The following is a 23,922-nucleotide window of genomic DNA, read 5'->3' as shown; positions in this document are numbered from 1 at the left end:
ATAAATTTTATGTTGGCGAAGCAGGTGTCTGCGGTTAATTAAGTAATAATTATCCAATATGTGCTGCAGTTAAACAAAAAAAAGAATGATTTTTTTGTTTAAATAAAATTAAACGAAATTACTCACATATCTACCATTATATTTTTTAATACCATTGTTCGTCCATGTTAATCATATGTAAGAAATTTTTCTTGGCAAGAACAATGTTAAATGTGCATATGTTCTCACATAACAACTGAATAAATATAAATTATTTCCTGGCCTGAAAACTTATACAAAATTGATGAAAATGCTAAACTCAAGAATAAAACTACATAATTAAAAAAGAGAAAAAGCTATTAAAAATTTTTCAGAATAATGTCCATGATTGAATGCAAAAGCTTATAAATAAAAGTATACTATATTATAAATAAGTAACATCTCATACTTCCAAAAAAAATTTTTTTAAATTGCTATTATTTTATGCTTTCTGTAGAAAAATATACAAAATAACTTTAAATTTATTAAATTATTTGGGATGGTAAATTGGAAGATTGGAGTGGATATTATTTTTTATAAACAATGTGAAAAATAATCTTTTCTTGAAATAATAATCGGGTAAATGGATTGAAATATTACTTATATTCTTTTTTTGATACAGTATATTAATTTTTAAAGTTATGAATTCAATTCCAAGATCTGAATTTAGTTCAGTTGGGTAGGAGTTTAGAATAAATCCATATAAACGAGTATTTGCAGAAGATAATATGCTTAATTTGATACAGTATAACAGATATTTATTATTTGGATGAGAAAAAATCTTTTGATTGCTGCACAATATAAATCACATATAATTTTTATTAATTGAGATTATAAATTCCAGGAATAAATGAAAGCACATGGAATATTAGGATTAACTTTTTTTACATTGTGCTTTTGTCGATTATTATTGTAAATATTATTCTCTTTTGTGATTAACCAACCATATAAAGAGATTAAAGATCTTGAAATTTGGCATTACATTTATTTATATTAAACATCATAACAGACACTAGAGTTGAATCAGCTCTGTGAGAATCAATCGATAACCAGTCCTCGGACATAATTTATTAATTTTAATATATGTATACGTTTAAAGATTAATAAACTTATTTATTTTATTTATAAATTTCATATTTATTATTACATTTATAATTTGGTTTGACCAGCGATATAAACGAATCAAGACCAGTCTTTTGGGACCGGTAGCCGGACCAGACCTATCCAACTTTAATTGATACATTCTTTTAATATAGGAATGAGATTAAGAATGACGATGAAATAAATGTTGACCAAGTCTAAATAGGATAGAACAAATAACTTTTTAAATTTTGTTACGAGGAATCATAGATAGTTAATTCATTGAAAAGTTCTGTTATTCTGTAAATAACCTTTAAGAAAAAGAGAATGTTGACAAAAAATGTTTGACTACGATGTACAAAGTACCTTTAACAATTTGTGAACGTCAGCCTTGAGTTACAGTATCACAAGACACAAGGTCATCATTGCCATCAATGATTACGTTATGTAAAGCATGTACAAATATTGTGTAATATTATATATTGAATATTATATATTAAATATTATTAGTTTATTTATTTATTTAAATAAGATATTATTACTTCCAAAGGTATTTGGATCCGGAACAAATATTTGGTAATTTTGTTATAAATCAAGTTATGTTTTAATATATTTCTCAATTTTTTTTTAGTAAAATTATTTAAGTTTAAAATTATCATATACTGTACAACCCAATACAATCAAAATCATTTTTTTTACATATGAAAAAAAATGTATAGAAATAAAGAATATTCGATTTCTATTTTTCGAATGCTGCGCATTCCTATTTGATCCAGTAATTTTGAAAAGAGGTAATTCATTCAAAGCTTAGCCAACTGCATAACATAATTATGTATTGATGTAATAATTATTAATTATACCACAATTGTAAAAATTAATTTATTATTTAGGTATTGTAATAATATATATCGATCATATTGAACTTTACTCAAAATGACAAATTTTTGCTTTTGTTCCTTTTGTAAGGTTGGCGCAGCAAACATGTAATATGTATACACAATATATATTAATCAAAATATATCAATATATATATTATATATTATATTATTATAATTGTATTCCAATTATTTCGGATATTATTCGATGAAAAAAAAATTGTTTATGTTGATTTATGTTGATCCATTCTTTCCGCAGTCTTTTCTTTTTTTATTTAACCCAAATTAGTTAATGTATGTATGATGTATTACAACAAACATATTCATTTTTAAAATACTTTCAGTAATTACACAACTTTTTTTTTCTTTTACTATCATTTCCCCCTTAAAATGAAATGATTGACTAAAAGTATAAATATTACCTATATATTTTTATAGAAGGTATAAAATTTTAAATCGTTGACAGACTTAAATTTTATGTGCGTCTTTGTATGATAAGCTTAAATCTATTATACGTATGTCTGTCTATTCGTACTAACGAACGATTATATTAAAGAAATTTTTTCTCTCTCTCTTTTTTTTTTTGTTTAAAAGAAAGATGTGTTCGCTTGGTGTTTGTAATTTTCAAAATAAATATTGTGGTTGTCAAACTTATAAGGAAGATGAGAATAATCCAGAGAAATGTTTTTATTGCAATCATTATAATGCGTTTCATACCGGTTTTTCGCCTCCACCTCAAAATACTTCAACGCCATTATTGGGAACTTGTCAAAAAGATGGGGTTTCTTGTGGATGTCAAGCTTTTGTCGCTAATCCTAATAACGAATTAAAGTGCAAATATTGTGATCATTTTACTGCATTTCACAAGTATACTTCTCCAGATAGCTCTCCTTTATCTTCTAGCTTGACTAATATAGAAAGTAATTTGTCATCATCCTTGTTGTCATCATCATCAAATATTAATACTTCTGCTGGAGATTCTAGGTTCAGAGATGAAGCCATTAAAAATAGGTCTATGCCTATTATTAAAAAGAGAAAAAGAAATCAAAGATTTCGTAATCAAAATTCACCTAATACTATTGCTTCTAGAGGTCGTCCTGCTAACGTATCACTTGGTCTTAATCACTTATTATTGTTTACACAAGAAAGTTGGGAAAATAATTCAGCTCCAAGAGAAAATACCTCGGCTTGGATTGAAATGAGAGATAATGGTCTTATTATTGAAAATGTATTATTTAATGAAAATACTGCTGAAGCTATTAATGCTTTAATTACTCGTTCTTTTCCATCCGTTAATGAATATAATTGGATTATATTAAACGGTTCTACAAGTAAATTAAAAGCTGCTACCAGTCAGGTAAATTATATATATAATTATTTACTAATTTAAAATATGTTTTAAATATTTCATTAATTCGTATTTTAATGTTTGTGTTTTTTAGGAAAAATCTTTAAAGAATTTTAGAGAAAATATGTCAAAGAGCAACAAAAGATTATACCTTGGTAATTATAATTATAATAAATATTCCTTTTTTTTTTGAATAACGTATTTAATAATTAAAGTTACTTTTTTTTCAATTTTAGCTTTAACATCAAATAATTCTAGCGAAACAGAGGCGGATAATAATCATGATGAAGATTTTGAAATTAAAAGCGAATGCACTGATTGATTCGAAATTTCATAAAATTTAATTTTTTTTAAGTTTAAATAGTAAACATGGATTTTTTTTTAATTGATATATTAACAATTTAAATAATTACAATAATATTAATTTCATGTTTAATTTGTTCGTTATGTATAATTAGACTAATTAGATAATATATTCATTGAATATATTCATTGTGTTTCATTAAAAATTTGATAAAAATTTTTTGTAAATTTGTAAAAAAAAATTCAAATTTAAACCTAGAAATAAAAGTTCTTGATAGCTTTGAATTAAAGTTTCTTAAGTTTATTTTTTCATTTTAACTTCAGATTTTATTAATATTTAATGTAATTAAATTTTAAATTCAATAAAAATGTGAGAAAATAATATATATTTTTGTGAACGTTAATCTTAAATTGAAATTTTACTATTTTCTTAATAATGTTTATTGGAGTGATGAAGACCTGTTTTTATACATTAATATCCCTTTTTCAAAAAAATTTAAGTCGTTTACTCTCGCAGTAATCTTTTCATAATTTCTTGCATATTTCACAAATATCACAAATGTTTATGATATTGGATGAGAAAAATTCACATTATGAAGTAGCGTTGCGGACAAAATTACAATAAATATAAACAGGCGCCCAAGTTTAAAGACCCATGAAAACAACCAATTAAAACCATAACAATCCATACCTTATGAATTAAAGAAATAATAAAATTAAAATATATAAAACCTCATAATAAATTATATCAAAAGTTCCTTAAAACAGTAATAATATATTTACCAATAATGAATACACTTGTATAAACGTTATTTCTATAATATGTAAAAGAATTTAAAAAATATTTATAAAATACACGTAATATCGATTCATTAAACTTACAAGTAATATCGTATTATTCTCTAATAATATTTAAACGGTTAATACTTCACGCTTTCGAGTTAAATAAAGTAGTAAATTTTTCGTCTAGGCGTACTTGTTATACGTAGATCACCTCGTTCTGAGTCTGCTGTACTGCTGTACTGCAAATATTTTATTATTCAACCAATAAAACATAACAAATATCACATGTTCTAATATCATCTCTCCTAACAAACATAAGTACAATCCACGAAAGCTCCGCACCTTGAAAATATTTAAACATATCTCTGTTAGTAAAAATTTTGTCAAAGCTACTTAATATACAAACATCAAAAGTGAAAAGCTTACTAACTTACTAATAAAATACCCTCTTCCTGAGATCAAAGTTGCCTTGAGTGATTTGAAACAGTACTACCGAACTTTTGGGCAAAATGTTTTCCTTCATCAAAGAACATTTCAACTCGAGATTCATCCCGATCTGCCTAAAAAAAAAATGATTGGATCTTAATTTATTCAATAAAAGAGTCATTATATTCTTTAGTAAATAAATACTGTAAATTATGAGCTTATAAAAAAAAAGTTTGCAGAATACATATTTTATTTACATGCAAATTAAGTAAATTATGTAACTTTAAAGAAATATCGTCGATACATACCTCGATATCTGATGAAAGAACAAAGAAATCATATATTGGGAAAGTATTTCCTAATTTTGGTAAATGTGAGCTAATGAAAGGTTCAATTACTTCACACTACTGCAGTCTGCAGAATTGTGGCTGATTTACCATATTGCTAAATAAAACCATATTGTACTTTCAAAAACAGGCTAATAACTGGTTTATAGGAGTACAGGAGTACAAGTACTTATATAATAATTTTTTTTGGCTGCTAATAGACTATTATTTGACTTCTCAACATACCCGGATTTATTATACGCGAATAAAAAGCACAAAGCACAGAAAATTAAATAACGCATAAATGGATTCTTGCCTGTTTTGCTGTTTTGTGAACTAAATAAAGAAACTATGAATAAATGATAGGCCTTTTATAATCAAAACTTAGATCGTATGTTACATTCACACGATTTTTCGTAACTCCGTTAATCTTTTCGCCGCTTTCTGCTGTGAAAATCGCTATTATTTGCGTACGTTGGTCTACATTTTTAGAAATGATAGATACAAACAATTACATCTTCTGCTTGCACAAGTGATCTGGTGATTAATCTGTACGACTTGTATTACATACTATTACACTTTTTTTAGCGATTAATAAATAAGCTAAGCCCGACTTTGGTCCTAACGATGTGTACACGTTCTTGGTTCAAATTAATAAAGACATAACCATTGAAGAATTTAAAGAAGCCATAAAAAAAAGATTGTGATTTTGATCACTTTAGAGATGGTTGAAATTCCAAACAACTACGGTGACATGATTAATTACTTCCGAGATATCCTCTCTGGAGATGAACTAATTGCAACTGGACGATTGATGCACCTCTTGAAGGGAGTATTCACATTTTAGTTAGACTTCCTAGACAGGTGATAATATTGGGCACCAGAAGTGATGATTATGCCTAAGAGAATTATACCTTTGAAGATGTGATCGTCTGTGAGGATACTGACGTGTAAGTTTTTTATCGTGTTAACATTTTTATAACTCAAATGAATATTTTGATCCGGTTTTCTGGTTTTTATTGTTATGCATCATTTCTCTTACCAAAGAAACGGCATTTGTTCGGCTTACCTGAATATGAGTTCTCTATGACCATCGATGAAATTGGTTTATTAAAATCTTCTCAAAAATGCTTTGGAATCTTGCTTACATTATGGAAGAAGTCTGATTAACCGACTGGAATACGAGGTTCCTCCGTGTTAACTGATTATTATAATCGATGACTTTCGTTATATACTTTCAGTAGCGAAAATGTTAAAATAAATACGATCATAATTCAACAGAAAAATTTTAATGATGTAATGATGTAATGATGTAATATAGTATTAAGAAATTGAAAGAGTTTGTCACACCAAATAATAATGTTCGAGATTTTTCATGTAATTTTCCAAAAATTCAAAAAAGTATTGAAACTTGTTGTTTATAAACTCTTCTTACATAAAAAAAAATAAATTGAAATACCTATTCATTTCAAATAGACAGATGTATATAGTACATCTGCGTATATAATTACAAAAAAAAATAAATTTGAAGTTCTTTAACTTCTCCTTTGCTTTATGTTATTACTACTATTTTTGCTTGTACATTTCTATTAAATAATTACTTTGATTACTTTTTAATTTCTTCGCTTGAAAAATTGATACCATCTTCCCAATTATTAAAAATAATTAGAAAGATATAAATTCGGGTTTCTTAATAGAACAAATTTTAAGAATAAATAAATTCAAACTATATAATGATAATGTAGCTAAAATGTTGAATAAATTATTCCATCAGCGTCAGAAACCATTTAAATGTTGACAATCAATTACCAATTCTTCTGAATAATTACCATCCTTATATATTAATCAAAGATAGATAAGGTTTGGACCATTTTGATGAATAGCATGAATAATGTTTTTATTACTAACCAACATCAACATAATAATAATAAAAAAAAAATTTTGGTAAGATATTACCAAGAACTACAATTAAACTTACTAAACAATCTAATGAATCAATTGGAATATCAATAGCGTTTAAAGTTTGTAAGAAAGATAAAAGATAAATCCCTTATACTGTATATTCTCATCATTCCAATTCTCTATCACTCCATTTTGTATACCAAGTACACGTGTACAATATTTTCAAATTTACAAAAAATGAATGAAATTTCGTTTCAAGATGTCCATATATTTTATAATATTCTACAGTATTACATGTCTATTGTTTAACTAAAGAATTCTCAATAATTCTACAAAATAACTTATTATTCTGATAGTGGGCCTTATTTAGTACTAAATATAACTTTTCTTTTTGTTTTCAATTAATTTAGAAATTTCATAATTGTTATCAGACTTGTAAATAAAGGTTTAAATCCTTCTGAATTACATATTTTTGTTAATGAATCTAAAATATTATGATCTTAACTAAGGAATTTAATTTCCGTTCGGTTCCAGAAAATGAAATGATGATCATATATATTCCATATTTTCATATATTCCTAAGAATTTTCTTCACGAGATTCTAATAAATATTTGACCATAAAATTTTATTAACTTCTCAAAGACACGAAATAAGAGACTTTTTATGTAATTCCTCGATTATTAAATAAAGAACGTTTCTATATAATTTCGACATTTTTCTAAAAATTTTTAGTGTCAAGAATACAAATGATTGTTTAAGTTTATAAGTTTACTTTTTGTGACGCGCTCTTCGTAATGACCGATCTTGTTTTTTTTAATTTTTTTTTACATTCTTGGTATCTTCACGTCTTGCAAAAGAGCCTCATCAGCCTCTATATACTTGCTTCATATACACCATAACAATATGTCATTCTCGAAACCTATTCTTCCTTCACTCTCGTCAAATCTTCCAGTTGTTTCATGTGAAATCAGCTGATCATCAGGATACACGAATCAATCGAATTTACTTTTTTAACATTAATAATTATCTCGGGAACACTGCTGTTCTTAAGAATAAATTAACAAGTCAACACAAAATTCCAAATTAGTAAACTTCTCTCATTTTTCTCAAATTACTAAAAGTATTCCTACACGCGTGAACAACAAATATTTTAACAAGATTCGTACCATTGCTCTAGACAGTCTCAATTATATTGAAAAACGTGATAACTCTAAATTTTTTAGTTTCCATTTATGTAACTATTACGTAGAACACATGTTTCAAAAATGTCTAATACCCTCTTCCAAGTTCAGAACTCCTTTTCAGACAATATCACGATTTCCTAATAGATGTTCATAATTTAAAAATCCTACATTCGCATGCCACCAGTCTGAGGTGTACATTAATCACGTGACAAAAATATACACCAAAACGATTGAGCTGAATACTATAAAGACATCACATATACAAGAACCAATCCAATTAAAGCAAAATTATAACTTAAAGACAACAAAACCGCCGCGAACGACTTCTTAGAAGTCGCACAAAAAAACACTACAGAGCTTGCCTACGCGACCACTAAATACTGGTGCTTACATTCACCTTAACAAATCATCAAGAAATTCATTCATCATATACGCTACTCAAACGTTTCCCGTTACAAGTCCTAAGATTACCAAATCAATTGTTCATATATCTACGCCTCCTTGTTTATCTATAAAAAACAGATCGACACCGGATGGATGGATTGCTCTCCCAATCATTCTGACCTCTTAACCTTCAAATTCAGATAAAACTGAACGCAAACGAGGATCCGCCGACTGGTGATCCTACCTAAAGAAAGCCAAGCACGATTTATGAACGAGTATAATTTCGCAAAAAATGTGAAGAACAAGAAAAGTAGGTACAATTAGCGGAGTATTTTGACAAATGGATTGCAGCCACCAACCGGTTTAAGTTTAACCGCCATTAAATATAAATTCCATAAATTACCCGAAAATTTTCAACGGTAGAAAACGATAAGAAAGAGATCTAACTTAAAGTTGTTGAATTTTTCCGGTATATCTATCTTATCATCTATTAATCGTATTATTTTTTGATATTTTCTTTGATGGCTTATTAATAATTTGTCAAATATTAATCGCACTTATTATTATTCTTCGAATTAGGACGGATACAAATTTTATTCATGTGATATATCATAAAGTAATTTACTGTATATATTAAAATTAAAATTCAACACTTGTTACCCATATAAAATCTTTTATTAAAAAAAAAAAATTACAAAGAATAAAGAAAGAAAAATAATTAATTAAATATCTTAACTGTTTTATATATTAACAATTTTCATCATTCCATTTCCCTCTTTCTTATAAATTTACCACGGATATTTATTAAATTTCTTTTTAAATCTATTCCAGATACTAGTTGATTTAATCTCAGAATTCTTAATGACGGACTCAGGATTATTAATTACTCTTTTTGTTTTATATATTTCTAATAAATCAGAATCTTCATCATAATGATAATGAACAAAATTTTTAATTACACCTTTTTCTTTATATATTTCTATTAAATCAACCAAATCATCATAACCACTTTCATAATAATAATCTCTTTCTTTTTTAAATTTTAAAGAAATAGGAAATCTACCTTCCCAATTATCAAAAAATAATTTTAAAGATTCCAATTCAGGATTTTCATCAGTATATTTAAAAACGAATTCAAATAAACTAGAAGGGGAAGATTTAGCTAAAATATTAAATAAATTATCCCATTTAACATAAGAATAAAAACTTACATGAAATAAAGATTCTTTATAATAATAAATATTAAAATCTATTCTTTTTAAATATTGACAATTAATTAATAATTTTTCTAAATCTAATATATTTTCATTCCTATATAATAATTCAAGATAAATAAGATTTGGACAATTATGATAAATAGCTTGAATAAGTATTTTATTACTAACCACATCATTATAATAATTATAATAACAAATTTTAGTAAGTTGTTTACCGGAACTTAGAATTAAATTTGCCAAACAATTAATTGGAATATTACTAGCTTTTAAAGATTGTAAGGAAAGTAAAGATAAATCTTTTATATTATTCCATTTCGATTCACCATCAGTTCGTTTACCCATTAATTCCAACATTTTCAAATTTACAAAGGATGTAAAAACTTTCGTTTCAAGTTGTTCACGTATACCAAAATATTGTATAGTATCCGCATGTTTGATTAATGAATTCTCAATAGTCATACGAGACGGATTGTCACCAATAAAATCATTTAAAAAACTAATACTAGATAATCTATTTTGATTTTCAATTAATTTTGCAATCCCACAATTATAATTATATTCATAAAGTGTAAGTTCCAATTCTTTAATTGATTTACATGTTTTAGTTAATATTGATAAAATATTATCATTAATTCTATCATTACATTTAAGAAATTTAATTTCTGAAATACAAGATTCAGCACCAGGATTGAAATGATAATCAAACTTTTTAGGTATATAAAGGTGAGTATAATCCATATTTTCATTAATAAAAAGATTCAATATATCATTTTTAATTTCTTTAAAATTAGAATGAGGAGTTAATTTTTTAATTATTTTTTTAATTACTTCTAAATTTAAATGTTTGCAAAAACTAAAATAATTAAAAGAAGGTTTCTTATATGGATTTGTAAAATAATTAATTAAATTATTTTTTGTTTCATCTGATAAATATGAAATGATTACGTTTAATAATGATTTCTTCTTTCCATGAGTTAACCGTTCCCAAGGATTTTTCCATAAAATTGGAACAATTATTTCACACCAAGCTTTATTAACTCTAAGGCATAAAACAAGTGATTTTTTATCATATTGTAATTCTTCAAATATTAAATAAAGAATATCTCCATATAATTTTGACATTATTATTTTTTTTTTTAAAAAAAAAACCTTTTCAGTAAAAAAAAAATACAAAATGATCGCTCAAAGTAAATTATATGCTTATTATTTGGTGTCATGTTGTACAAGGCACTGTATAACGTTATAATTGTTCGATCATCAGATGAAGACTCTTTTACATTGTTTAATAAATAATATTATTATTTACAAAATATTTAAATATTTAAAATAATAATAAAAAGAAAATTTAATTAAAAAAATTTATTGTTTATTTTTTTTTTTACTATTATTCTTCATTAAACCAACATAAAAATATTTTTAGAATATTCATTTAATTCATATAAATCGTATCATAAAGTATTCTGTTGAATGTTGATCGGTTATTTTAAGGATTTTCTTTATATTAATATATATATGTATTGTATATTTAAACTACAGATAGAACTAAAGATTCCCAATATGTAAAACGACCTCAATATTTATAATATTTATATTATTAAATAGTTTTTTCCTCATTTGGTATTTTATAGAGTGATAATAATGGTGGGGAAAAGTATTCAATAAATTCCTATTATTATCATTTGTAGCGTAAAACGTTTACCCCTGAAATTATTTAAATGAACTCTAATATTTTAATATAATATAATAATATATACTGTCATATGAAAAAATTTTAAGTGGATGTGATTGTTTTAATCTAAATATTTGAAATTTTATATATCGGAATTTATATTAATAATTTTTTTTTATTTTATTTTTATTTTTTATGGATAATTTAGTAAAATTATATCTATTTAATTTGAACCAATAGAATGGATGTTTGACAAACAGAAATAATTACCTTAGAAGGATCCCATACTGATGATCTCATATTATTGTTATATATATTGGGCAATAACATACTAAAGTAAAATAAATAAAATAGAATAGAATAGAATAGAACAGAATAGAATAAAATAAAATAAAATAGGACAATAATATGCTATTTACGTGACATAATCTTATACTGTCAAATGAGTATTACCTAAGGAGACAATAAGTGTTTTATTATAGACTCTCAAGACTTCACTATTAAATCAGTCATAAGTTTATTTATAGTCTATTTAAGGTTTTATTGTATAAAATAATTTATGCTCAGTTTAATTTATATAGTAACGAGATATTTTTTAAAAAAATATATTTTTACCGTTATAATATGTTTATTAATATACGAAAAAAAAAATATTACGTTTAAGAATGAATTTATTGGGTGAAACTTAAATATTACTCAACCTCTAGGTTAAAATTTTAATTGGCTCATATTTTTATTGATTAATTGTTTAAATTGAAAATTTTTTCACAAAAATTATTTTACTTTTATATAAAAATAATTTATACGGTAAATTTTTATTTGTTAAATACAATGAAAAATTATAAATTCATACACTTATAGTGCTTTCAAAACTTATTTTATTATTTTTTTTTTAGAAAAAATAAGAGCGACAAATTTATTCCCATTCGAAATAAAAATTTTTACATGGTTAATTATAGTTACACAAAAAGAAAATAGTTATAAAAAAAAAGAATTACAACTATAAAAAAGGTGTAAATATGCCAATAAAAAAAGAATAACAGCAAAAAAAGATGATATGGATGAAAGAAGTGAAAAAAAAGTTGATAGTATGTAAAGAAGTGAAACAAAAGTATGATATAACGAAAGAGAAGTAAAAAAAAAGGATGATATAAACGAAAAAAAGGATGATAGGACGAAGAGAAGCGAATAAACAGGATGATAGGACGAAAATAAATGAAAAAAGGATGATAGGGAGAAAAAAGTGAAAAAAAGATTATAGGGGCGAAAGGAAGTGAATAAAAGATGATGAGGATGAAAGGAAGTGAAAAGGACGATAGAGAGTGAAAAGGAAGTGAAAAAAATAACGGAGGAAAAAAAATAATGGAAGAAGAAAAATAATGGAGGAAAAAAATAATAGAGGAAGAAAAAAAATAAAAAGGATAAAAATAATGTTAAAGAGTGAAAAATAATTAAGGAGGAAAATAATGAGCCGTCACCATCACCATAAAAAAACAAAGAAAAGAAAAACTGAGTGGTTAGTATCATTTCAAAGCAAAAAAAAAAATAATAGAAAACAATAAAGTAACAAGAAAAGAAAGACTTACCTCATCAGGAGTACCCTGCGACGGGGGCGTAACATGCGTAAACTCGTGAATTTGCATGAATTTGTTTATATAAACTCATGGGTATCAGGACATTACGCCGAAATCATTACGCCGAAGTCATTACACCGAAAGCAATTTCATTTCGCCGAAGGGATGTTTCTCCGAATGAACGTTTCACCGAAAGTACGTTTCGCCGAAATCCCATTTCATCGAATTCCATTTCGCCGAATCCATTTTACTGAATGAACATTTCGCCGAATGGATATTTTATTTCGCCTAAAATTATTTATTCCTTATCGTTTTTATACTAAATAAAATCTTTTCTAGAAGAATTTTTGATTTAGCTAGATGACTTTTATAAATTTATCTCGTTGTTTATAATACATTAATCTTTTTTTTACTTACTTTTTCGTGAATAAATGTTTTCAGAAAATAAAGTTATTTATTTATTGCTTGACAATTTATATCAGTTGCTTGAATGTTAAAGTGATAATATCCTGGAAAAAAAAAGATCTCTAAAAAATAATTTCATTGCGCTATAAATATTTTTATAAAAATACTAGTCGCTACCATTTCAGTGAAATGGAATTCGGTGAGATGGAATTCGGTAAAATGTACTTTCGGTGAAATGTCCCTTCGGCAAAATATCCCTTTGGCGAAACTTCAATTCAGCGAAATGGCTTCCAAAACTCATGTAGGATTACATCCTAATCGCACGCAGGAATTCATACATCTAAGATAATTCCCGGAAAAGAAGTCGTCTTGTTATCTAAAGAAGAGAATAAAGTTAGCGCAAAAGCAAAAAGAAAACATTAAAATGCAAAATAATAAAAATAACGCAATAAAAAAAAAAATTACCTTAAAAAAATTTCAAAAAAAAGTCATTTTAAGTTGAATGGCACTACAAAAAGTAAAAAAAAATGAAAAAGAGGGAAGGCACATGATGACATATTTATCTCTCCCGAGTGAAAAAAAAAAAGTTTAATGACAATTAAAAAATTAAACAAAATGATCAATTAAAAAATATCTTTTTAAATCTACTCAAGATGCTAGTTGCTTTGGACTCAGAATTCTTAACGATGTTCTCAGGATTATTTACAACGTTCTCAGGAATATTACCGACGCTCTCAGGATTATTAATGGCTTTTTTTGCTTTATAAATTTCTAAAAAATCCAAGTCTTCATCATAATCATAATGAATAAACTTTTTAACTACTCCTTTTTTTTTATATTTTTCAATTAAATCAATTAATCCATCATATCCACTCTCATCATAGTGATAACTTTCTTTTTTAAATTTTAAAGAAATTGGATGTCTACCTTCCCAATTATCAAAAAATAATTTTAAAGATTCCAATTTAGGATTGTCATTAGTAAATTTGAAAACAAATTCAAACAAACTAGGTGGTGATGATTTAGCCAAAATGTTGAATAAATTATCCCAAGGAAAAGAACTTCTATGATGAACATTATAGACATTATAATAAAAATAAATACAAAAATCTAATCTTTTTAAATATTGACAATTAATTAATAATTTTTCAAAATCTATACTATTCTCATTCTTATATAAAAATTCAAGATACATAAGGTTTGGACAATTTTGATATATAGCCTGAATAATTTCTTTATTATCAATCACACTACGATTATGATGATAATAAATTTTTGTAAGTTTTCTGCCGGATCTTTCAATTAAATTTATCAAACAATTAATTGGTATGCTACTAGCAATTAAAGTATGTAAGGAAGGTAAAGTTAAATCCTTTATATTATCCCATCTCAATTCAATATACGGATTAGCACTTATCAATTCCAGAATTCTCAAATTTACTAAAGATGTAAGAACTTTCGTTTCAGGTTGTTCACATATACTAAAATATTGTATAGTATCAGCATGTTTGATCAATGAATTTTCAATAATTTTACGAGACGAACCGCCATCATAAAAATCATTTAGAAAATTAACACTAAATAATCCTTTTTGGTTTTCAATTAACTTTGCAATTCCACAATTGTAATCATTCCCATAAGTATAAAATTTCAATTCTTTAATAGATTTGCATGTTCTCGTTAACATTGATAAAGTATTATCTTTTACTTTACCAATACATCTAAGGAATTTAATTTCTGAAAAACACTGTTCAGCTCCAGGAAAAAGATGATAGTCACGATAGTTGGGCATATAAAGATGTGTATATTCTGCATTTTCATTAATAAAAAGTCTGAGTATATCATTTCTAAATTCTTCATATTGAATATAAGCATTCATCACATTTTCGATTACTCCTAAATTTAAATGTCTACAAAAACTAATATAATTAAACAAAGGTCTCTTATATGAATTTGTATAAAAACCGAAATGTTGATTTATGCTAGTTCTTGCTCCATCCGACAAATGTGAAATGATTACGTTTAATAGTAATTTCTTCCTTCTAAGAGTTAAATGTTCCCAAGGATTTCTCCACAAAATTGGAATAACTATTTCACACCAAGTTTTATTAACTCTAAGACATGAAGCAAGAGACTTTTTATCATACTGTAATTCTTCAAATATCGGATAAAGAATATCTCTATATAATATCGACATTTTTTTTTTATTTCATTATTTAAAAAAATTTTTTTTTGTGTCCGAGTTGTTAATAGTGACTTGTTGTACATCAAATTGTACGTTAGACCTAATTATAAATATTGAGTCACACAATGATGCACATTATGATGATCCACACAATAGGGGTTAGTTAGTTAAAATGATTTTAACTATTAAGGGGATGGATCATCAACAGTAGAAAATCATTGAACATTATATAATTAATTTTACGGGCTTTGTAATAAATATTTTTGTTCTTTATTTAATAAGTAAAAAAAAAATCTAACTAAATATTTTACAAAACTTGCATTATGGGTATATATATGTTATATTGGCAGGAACTATACAAAATTATCAAGAATGTAATCATTAAAAAAAGATTCAAATAAAGCTAAATAAAGCCAAAATAAAGGTTTAAAACTAAATAAAAACCAAATATAACTTAATTGTAAAAATTATTTAAAAATATTTCGTCCGAATATTTGCGTTATCACAATAAGAAATTTGCTATCAGAATCTTGCGTTCCTACATAGAAAAGTCAAAAGATGTGAAATTCTAGCGATTTCAACTTTGACACTATCTGTACGTCATATCACGTGATGAGACGATTGAGACGACCATCCGAGTATTAGCCATTTTGGCAATAATCGGTATTATTAAATTTCTCCGGTAAAGTACCTTAAGTTATATATGATATATGAACCTTTATTTTGTCTCATTGAACATATCAGATATTTTAGAATGTTCATACAATTCACAAAATACCACCAATGAATTCCTGAAAAGCTAGGAAAATTTCTAATATCATATTCTGTTAATTCTGATCGGTTACTACTAGTATTCAAGAATTTATTAATTAAGTTAATTAATTATCACATTTCAAATATATGAATATATGGGCGCTTTGCAGTAGAAAGGGACGAAACTACTAAAAAAATTCAAATTTTCTTTTATATGCCAAAAATATTCTAAATGTTATAATTTGTTCAGATTTTATATTAACTCATTTTTTATTTTTTTTAGTAGTTTCGTCCCTTTCTACTGCAAAGCGCCCAATTATGATAGAATAAGTTTTAATCATATTTTATTTTATTTTTTTTTAAGTTAGTAATGCATTTTATTTATTAATTATTTAGACACGAAGGACTAATAATTACATACAAAATTACCTAGAACAATTAATACAAAAACTATTAATGACTCTATAACTAGCCCCAATCTATCTAAATGGTCTAAAAAACTAATAAATCTAAAAAACTTTAAAAATTTATTAAGTTTATAAATTTGATCGTCATATTACTAAGCTAAAAATGTTTTTTTTTATTTTTTTTTTAATTTTTTTGATTATATCCCATGTGGCCATGTGGCCATGTCTTCTTGATTTTCTATATTTATTGCTATATGATATGAATTTTGTTAATCTTTATAAAAAAAAATATAAAAGCAAATAAAAAATCAAAAAAATAAAAAGAAAATCTGAATATTAATATATTAAGAAAAAAAGCTTATCAATCTACGCTCTTGCCAGAAAAGTATTCGATAGTCGTCCGAAATTTCTCCAATCGTCCGCGTTATCTTCAAACCAATTCCAAGCATAAATAAATAAACTTTATCCTCAAATTTGTTTAATCCTACAAGAATAATTAATTGTTTACTCGTCATCAGCGTGCTCCCTGACACACTGACTTTTCATTATGCGTTTCTTATTTTCGTTTAGATTGTCGTCTTCTGAATCCACATTATCTTTATTGCAAGTTCTCGAGCTTGTTGCCTTCTCGTTATTACTAATTTCTTTCATTCTTTTACTAAATTCATTATTTAAATTGTTGTAATTCTCATGTTCTTCTTTGCTTCATAGTACTATCGACACCGCGTTTAGTTTAGAACTCGTCAATGCATCTTCGTCTTTTGGACTGTGCATTTTCTTTTTGCTGAGTTCCTATACCGCCGCTTTGTAAAATTACCATCTTTTCCTATAATCTCATCCTGTCCTTTCATTTGCAAACCTTTACCTAAATCTTTTCCATTGTTGAGCCATATACAGCTTTTAAAAGGTCTTGCTCGTTGTTAAAATATATCAAAATATTTTTCACCTTGTTTATTTTGATAATTTTTGCAAGATTACCTCTGTATTGTACAAGTATATAGTTTCTGATAATTGTAAATTCTGCCTCTGCTCTTTCCTTTTCATCTTATAATTTTCACTGCTTACCAATTGTATCTTCTCTTTCTATCTTTCAACTCAAATTTTGCGTCAAACATCCTAAAAAAAATACTTTCGTTCATTTTTTTCTATTGTTATATTAGATGATAAACGAATTGTGGCTCGAACGGTCTTGTATTTAACATTCCGTCTGGCCGACAACTTTTCTACGTATCCGACCTTCTTTAACATTTCATATAATTCTTCATCCTTCCAATAAGCTGGAAAATCATAAAACTTTATGTCACATGATTGTTCGGCAAAAATTTTTTCCGGGTATTTATTATCGGATGTTATTTTAACCGGTATCATAAATCTGAATTAAAATTGTATCATACTCAAACCTGAATATTCGCCATCACTAGATCGTCACATGCTAACGACAGCTAACGTAGACTTTATAAATTAATAAATTTTAATATAATCTAACTATAAATTCTTTTTTTTGTGATTAGCCTGTGCCGATGATCTTTTGATTCTTTTCTCGGCCGACTTCCGTTCTTACTGGATTTGGATATTCTATTAAATTTCTTATTTGTACCTATCTCCCCATTTTCCTGTGATTTAATTTGTGCCTTAAGTTCGACTATTTCTGCCTCTTGTAACTTGATTACACGTGTTTTTTTTTCCAAATCAGCACTTCTTTTCTAAGTTTTAATCATTATCATTATGTTCAATATAATAATCTTACGTGTAGAAGGACTTAATAATTTATAGAGTAATGATAATATTAATCAACTACTCTTTATCTATAGGTATAATTTGTTATAACATAGAATATATATTTTCCAATTATCGCATATTATTTTAAAGATCCAAAACTTAATGTTTAATCTGCAGGCAGTGTTTCACGCTCCTATCCCGGATATCTTTGGACTTTAGTTCAGTTGTATAGCGAGGTTGGTTTGTAATTTTGTTGAAGAAAAATGTTGGCTTGTGTTATGACTTAAACATCAAAGAAGTTGTTTACCAAAGATTTTTTTGCGGTTTGTTAAAAATCATAGAGTTTTAACAGATAAACACTGTGATTCCGGCCTGCAGTATACTTCTACCAGTCTGAGTAAAATTATGGACAGCTTTTGGCACACACTAATAGGAAAGACATTCTGTTTTTATTGATTAATTTAATAAAAGTGTTTTCATTTAAATTCTTTAACATGAATTTTAGTTTAAACCTAAATTTTACTTAAATAGTTGATAAAAAAAAAATATCTTTCTTCCAAGCTTGCAATTCATTTGGAAAATTCGTATGTATAATATTTGAATTCCTATACTTGATTACACCTTTTACGTCTTCCAACTTTATAATATTTCGATTTATATCTCTTATCTATAGAAATGGGTTGTAATAGTATGGAAATCTATCTCTCATTAATCAAAATAAATATTTATCATGGGCGACTCACCAACCAAATGTCACATGAAAATAAGTGTGACAATATCGAACCAATCAAATTTAGTGTAACAAGCGAAAAAAAATCAAAAAAATATTTCGAACGCTTCTTTTATGTAATAAAACCATTATAAAATACCGTCAAAAATAAAGAATAACCCTTAAAAATATGCTGTTTATTATATAAATACATATAATATACAATAATTACAATAATTATTAAACAATAATGCCTAAAAAATAAAAATAAACCTATTAATATATTTAAAAAAAGTTTACAGCGTAAACTGCTATATAAAATGCCTTACTTTTAAACGTAATAATGTGCAAATAATGTTATAAAAATAGAGCACATTATACTAACTTTAACATGTCACATATTTACAACATCCAATAGGAAAACGATTCCCCACCATATTGTTTTTTTGTAGAAAGCTTATCTAAGTTTATTTTATTTGCAGATCATCACAAATTTCATATATATTCGGCCCATATGTATTCTTGTAAGATTTTTTTAATAATTATTAAAATTTAACAACTGAAATGTTCTTTGCTTTTTTATTGAACAGTTACATAAAATTTGGTTCAGAACATCATTGTGCATTCTTATTGTTTAAGTTTTTTTTCTTCTTAATTTTGTAACTAAGATGGATATTAATAAAAAATCACAAGTTTTTATTTTTAAAAAATTGGTATAAATATTTTTAATTTTACTATTTATAATATTTGTTACAATATTATATGTCTTATTAAATACATAACGAATAAAAAAGAAATACAAAAAAAAAAAAAAAAGAATAAAAAAAACGAAGAATAAAAAAATTTAATTAATTAAATATCTTTTTAAATCCATCAAAAATACAAACTGCTTTAGTCTTAAGATCTTCAACTACCCTTTTTGATTTTTCTTTACTTTCTATTGAATCATCATTATTATAAAAATTATTATCAAACCTTTTAATTACTCCTTTTGCTTTATATTTACTTATTAAATTATTTAATTTTTCTTCATGAGCAAGATTACTTTCTGTAAAAATGATTAATGACATAGGATGTCTACCTTTCCAATTATTAAAAAATAATTTTAAGGATTCTAATTTAGGTTTATAAAAAGGATAATGAAACGTAAATTTGAATAAACTAGGTGGTGATGATGTAACCAAAATGTTGAAAAATCTATCCCAATTTATAAAATTAACTTGCGGAAAATTCCAATTAAAAAATAATTCTAAACTATTTAAATATTGACATTTAATCAATAATTTCTCTAATTCTAAAACATTAACTTCTTTATAGAATAATTTAAGACTTATAAGGTTTGGACAATGTTGATAAAGGGTTCGAATAATTATATTATTATTAATCACCTCAAGAAATCCACTATTATTATTATAAATCCTTAATTTAGTAAGTTTCTCACCAGAATTTTTAATTAAATTTGTCAAACTCTTAGTATTAATATTGTTAGCATCTAAAATTTGTAGGGAAGGTAAAGATGCGTTTTCTAAATAACTGTAATCATCGAACCAACCACCGTTTAATATCAATGTTTTTAAATTTACAAAAGATGAAAGAATTTGTGTTTCAAGTTTTCCGCATATATAAAAATATTGTATAGTATTTGCATGTTTGATCAATGAATTTTCAAGAGTTTTACAAAACATGCTATCATCGGAAGCATCGGAAGAATACCGACAGACAAGTCTAATACTAAATAAACTTACTTGGTTTTCAATTAACTTTGAAATTCCATAATTGTTAACAGACTTGTGAATATAAATTTGTAATTCTTTAATTGATTTACACACTTTTGTTAATAAAGCTAAATTATTATCATTTACTCTACCATCACATTTAAGGAATTTAATTTCTGAAAAACAATGTTCAGCTCCAGGAATAAGATGATAGTCATTGTAACTAGGAATATAAAGGTGTGTATATTTTGCATTTTTATTAATAAAAAGTTTGAGTATATCATTTCTGATTTCTTCATTTTTGATATGGGAATGAATCGTATATTCGATTATTTCTAAATTTAATTGTCTACAAAAACTAATATAATTAAATAAAGGTCTCCTATGTGAATTTGTAATAAAACTAAACTGTTGATTTAAGTTAGTTCTTTTTTCATCCGATAAATGTGAAATAATTACGTTTAATAATAATTTTTTCTCATCATGTACATAATCTAAGTGTTCCCAAGGATTTCTCCACAAAATTTGAACAGCTATTTCACACCAAGTTTTATTAACTCTAAGGCATGAAGCGAGAGTCTTTTTGTCATGTTGTAATTCTTCAAATATCGGATATAAAATATCTCTATATAATATCGACATTTTTTTTTTGTTATTATTAGTGGTTCAAAAAAATATTTTTTTTTGTTTCGGAATTCAGAAATATATAGTTCTTGGTATGTTGTACAAGGAGTTGTTTAATAGTTTTACTTACGTACACCAGATCTGCATTATGACGGAATCAAAGATATCAATGATGCCTACGTATGATGATCTACATATATAGATTTTTTTAGATTATATATGATATATGAATAATAAATAATAAATTTAATTTTTTAATCTTTCTTATGTCCATTATCAAACTTATTGAACGTGTAAAATATTTTAGAATTGTCCAATACAGTTCGCAAATATCATCATCAATGAATCTCCGAAAAACTAGGAAGCTTTCCATATTTTGTTAATACCGATCGGTCAAGATTTATTGACTCTCTCATATGTACATATATTAAATATTAAATAGATTAAGTTTCATCTATTGTGGTTAATTTGTTTAATTTGGAAATTTTCGATATGATATATTCAAAAGAATATCCCTTACAAATACCACAAAATAAGCCGAGTATGGAGGACGATAATTTTAGTATATAGCATGTTGTTCGTTGGGTTTAATAATTTTTCTCATTGATAATTTATAGAGTAATAATGATAATGAAAAAAATATTTAATCACATTCCACTTTCATTCTTATTTAAGCTAGGCATGATTTATTATAATATAGAATGTATACTTTCAAATTATCAAATTGTTTTTAAAGATCACAAACAAATTGATTCAACCGTATGGCAGGGTTGATGTTATCTTGTGTTATGACTTAAGCATCAAAATTATAAACTGAAAACTTTCTGCGGTTTTTTTTTAAAAAAAATAGGTTTAACAGAAAACTATCATAATTCCTGGCCTATACTATATTCCACCAGTCTGAGTAAAATTTTTACACACGCTAATAAAAAGGATATTATATTATTATTGATTAGTTTAATGTCTTTAACTTGATTACTCTGTCAATTAGTCGCAAATACTTAATGAATGAAACTAGTATGATTATTGCGTAAAGATTACATCAATGATCGGTGTAATAAACATTTTATGAAGAGTTCAAATAATCGATAAACCGTTGCATAATTCTTTAATGCCAGATGCCTAACGTAAATTTTACTTAAATAATATTTCCATTTATAATCTCTTATCTATAGAAATGGTTTGTAATGGAAATTTACTCACTAATAATTCAAATACCCTATAAGAAATATGTATACGGAAAGGATACGTTTTGTATACATTTTATGTACGTTTCTCATACGGAATGTATACGGAATTTTTAAACTTAATATTTTTAGAAAATATTTTACAAAAATCTCGTATCATAACACGAGATCACGTGATTGTTTATTGTTTTGTTATGATACGTTTTTTGTTTTTTATATAAACCCTTACTTTGATGAGTTTGATCTTCCGATCTTCCTTTTTGTCTTTAATTTCCCTTCCTTCTCTTTTCTCTTGTCTTATTTTTGTTATTTTTTCTAAATTTTTCTTCTATTTTCGTCACCCCCCTTTTAAAAAAAAATTTTTTTTTTCGTACCTCACTTTAAAAATTTTTTTTCATCACTCCTTTAAAAAAAAAATTTTTTTTGATTTTATTCTTTTATTCCCACTCTTCTTTTTTTTTTAAAAAAAAATTTTCTTCTTTCTATTTCTATTTCCTCTTTATAAAAAATTTTTTATTTTTCTAACTTTGACGTCCTCTCTTAAAAAAAAATATTTTTTTAAAAAGAGGGTAACGAAGTTAGGAAAGTTAAAAAAAATTTTTTTTTTAGATTTATTCTTTATTCCCCTTTCTTTTTTAGTTCCCTTTTTTTATTTCATAGGCCAGCAGATTTTTTTTTGTGAGAAGATTCAGTTTCTTTTTTCTTTTTTGCAGTTTGGGAGTCCTTTCCTTTCCTTTTTTTAGAATTGTTCAGGATTTTTTTCTTTTTTTAGGTCAGTTCGAATTTCTTTTTTTTTTATAAGTTGGGTTCAGTTCTTTTCTTTTTGTAGGAATGCTGACCTTTGGTGACTTGGACGATTGCAGATACTACATGAAGGGGGGTTTTGTTTCCAATTAAGTTAGACGTTCTTATGTTTCTTTTTTTGTTTTTTTTTTAGGTTGTTTGACTCCAAATGAACCTGAACTTATAGATAATTTTGGTTGCAATAGGTGGTTTTAATAAGGAGGGAATTTTCATAATGTATTTGTATTTTGTTTATTTTTTATTTTTTATTTAATTTAATAAAGTAAAATTAGATTTATGTAAATATAATTATAGTAAACTGTAATACAAATAGTAAATTCAGTG

The 23,922-nt window shown here is 25.6% G+C and overlaps 6 protein-coding genes across 6 annotated transcripts; 1 reads left to right on the top strand and 5 right to left on the bottom strand.

Moving 5' to 3' along the window:
- Window positions 1–2,571: 2,571 nt before the first annotated feature.
- On the top strand, window positions 2,572–3,643 carry OCT59_016262 (uncharacterized protein; the record flags this gene model as incomplete). The annotated part of the gene is made up of 3 exons (XM_025311865.1): window positions 2,572–3,330; window positions 3,416–3,476; window positions 3,558–3,643. The coding sequence occupies 3 exons, from the start codon at window positions 2,572–2,574 to the stop codon at window positions 3,641–3,643; spliced, it is 906 nt and encodes a 301-aa protein (XP_025167564.1).
- A 544-nt stretch (window positions 3,644–4,187) lies between these two features.
- On the bottom strand, window positions 4,188–4,768 carry OCT59_016261 (uncharacterized protein; the record flags this gene model as incomplete). Its single annotated transcript, XM_066132362.1, has 5 exons — window positions 4,188–4,315; window positions 4,408–4,439; window positions 4,507–4,526; window positions 4,619–4,646; window positions 4,722–4,768. The coding sequence occupies 5 exons, from the start codon at window positions 4,766–4,768 to the stop codon at window positions 4,188–4,190; spliced, it is 255 nt and encodes an 84-aa protein (XP_066003356.1).
- Window positions 4,769–9,418: 4,650 nt separating this feature from the next.
- Window positions 9,419–10,969, bottom strand: OCT59_016260 (uncharacterized protein; the record flags this gene model as incomplete). Its single annotated transcript, XM_025328211.1, has 1 exon — window positions 9,419–10,969. One exon carries the CDS (start codon window positions 10,967–10,969, stop codon window positions 9,419–9,421), a length of 1,551 nt encoding a protein of 516 aa, XP_025167563.1.
- Window positions 10,970–14,114: 3,145 nt separating this feature from the next.
- On the bottom strand, window positions 14,115–15,692 carry OCT59_016259 (uncharacterized protein; the record flags this gene model as incomplete). The annotated part of the gene is made up of 1 exon (XM_025333989.2): window positions 14,115–15,692. One exon carries the CDS (start codon window positions 15,690–15,692, stop codon window positions 14,115–14,117), a length of 1,578 nt encoding a protein of 525 aa, XP_025167562.1.
- A 1,652-nt stretch (window positions 15,693–17,344) lies between these two features.
- OCT59_016258 (uncharacterized protein) lies at window positions 17,345–18,208 on the bottom strand (the record flags this gene model as incomplete). The annotated part of the gene is made up of 3 exons (XM_066132361.1): window positions 17,345–17,498; window positions 17,639–17,737; window positions 17,970–18,208. The coding sequence occupies 3 exons, from the start codon at window positions 18,206–18,208 to the stop codon at window positions 17,345–17,347; spliced, it is 492 nt and encodes a 163-aa protein (XP_066003355.1).
- Window positions 18,209–20,116: 1,908 nt separating this feature from the next.
- Window positions 20,117–21,625, bottom strand: OCT59_016257 (uncharacterized protein; the record flags this gene model as incomplete). The annotated part of the gene is made up of 1 exon (XM_025332763.1): window positions 20,117–21,625. One exon carries the CDS (start codon window positions 21,623–21,625, stop codon window positions 20,117–20,119), a length of 1,509 nt encoding a protein of 502 aa, XP_025167561.1.
- Between the last annotated feature and the right edge of the window lie 2,297 nt (window positions 21,626–23,922).

This window comes from Rhizophagus irregularis, chromosome 24 (assembly GCF_026210795.1).
Source record: "Rhizophagus irregularis chromosome 24, complete sequence".
Classification (NCBI taxonomy): domain Eukaryota; kingdom Fungi; phylum Glomeromycota; class Glomeromycetes; order Glomerales; family Glomeraceae; genus Rhizophagus; species Rhizophagus irregularis.
Note: the sequence above shows the minus strand (reverse complement) of the source record. Positions and strands in the feature narration are given on the sequence as shown.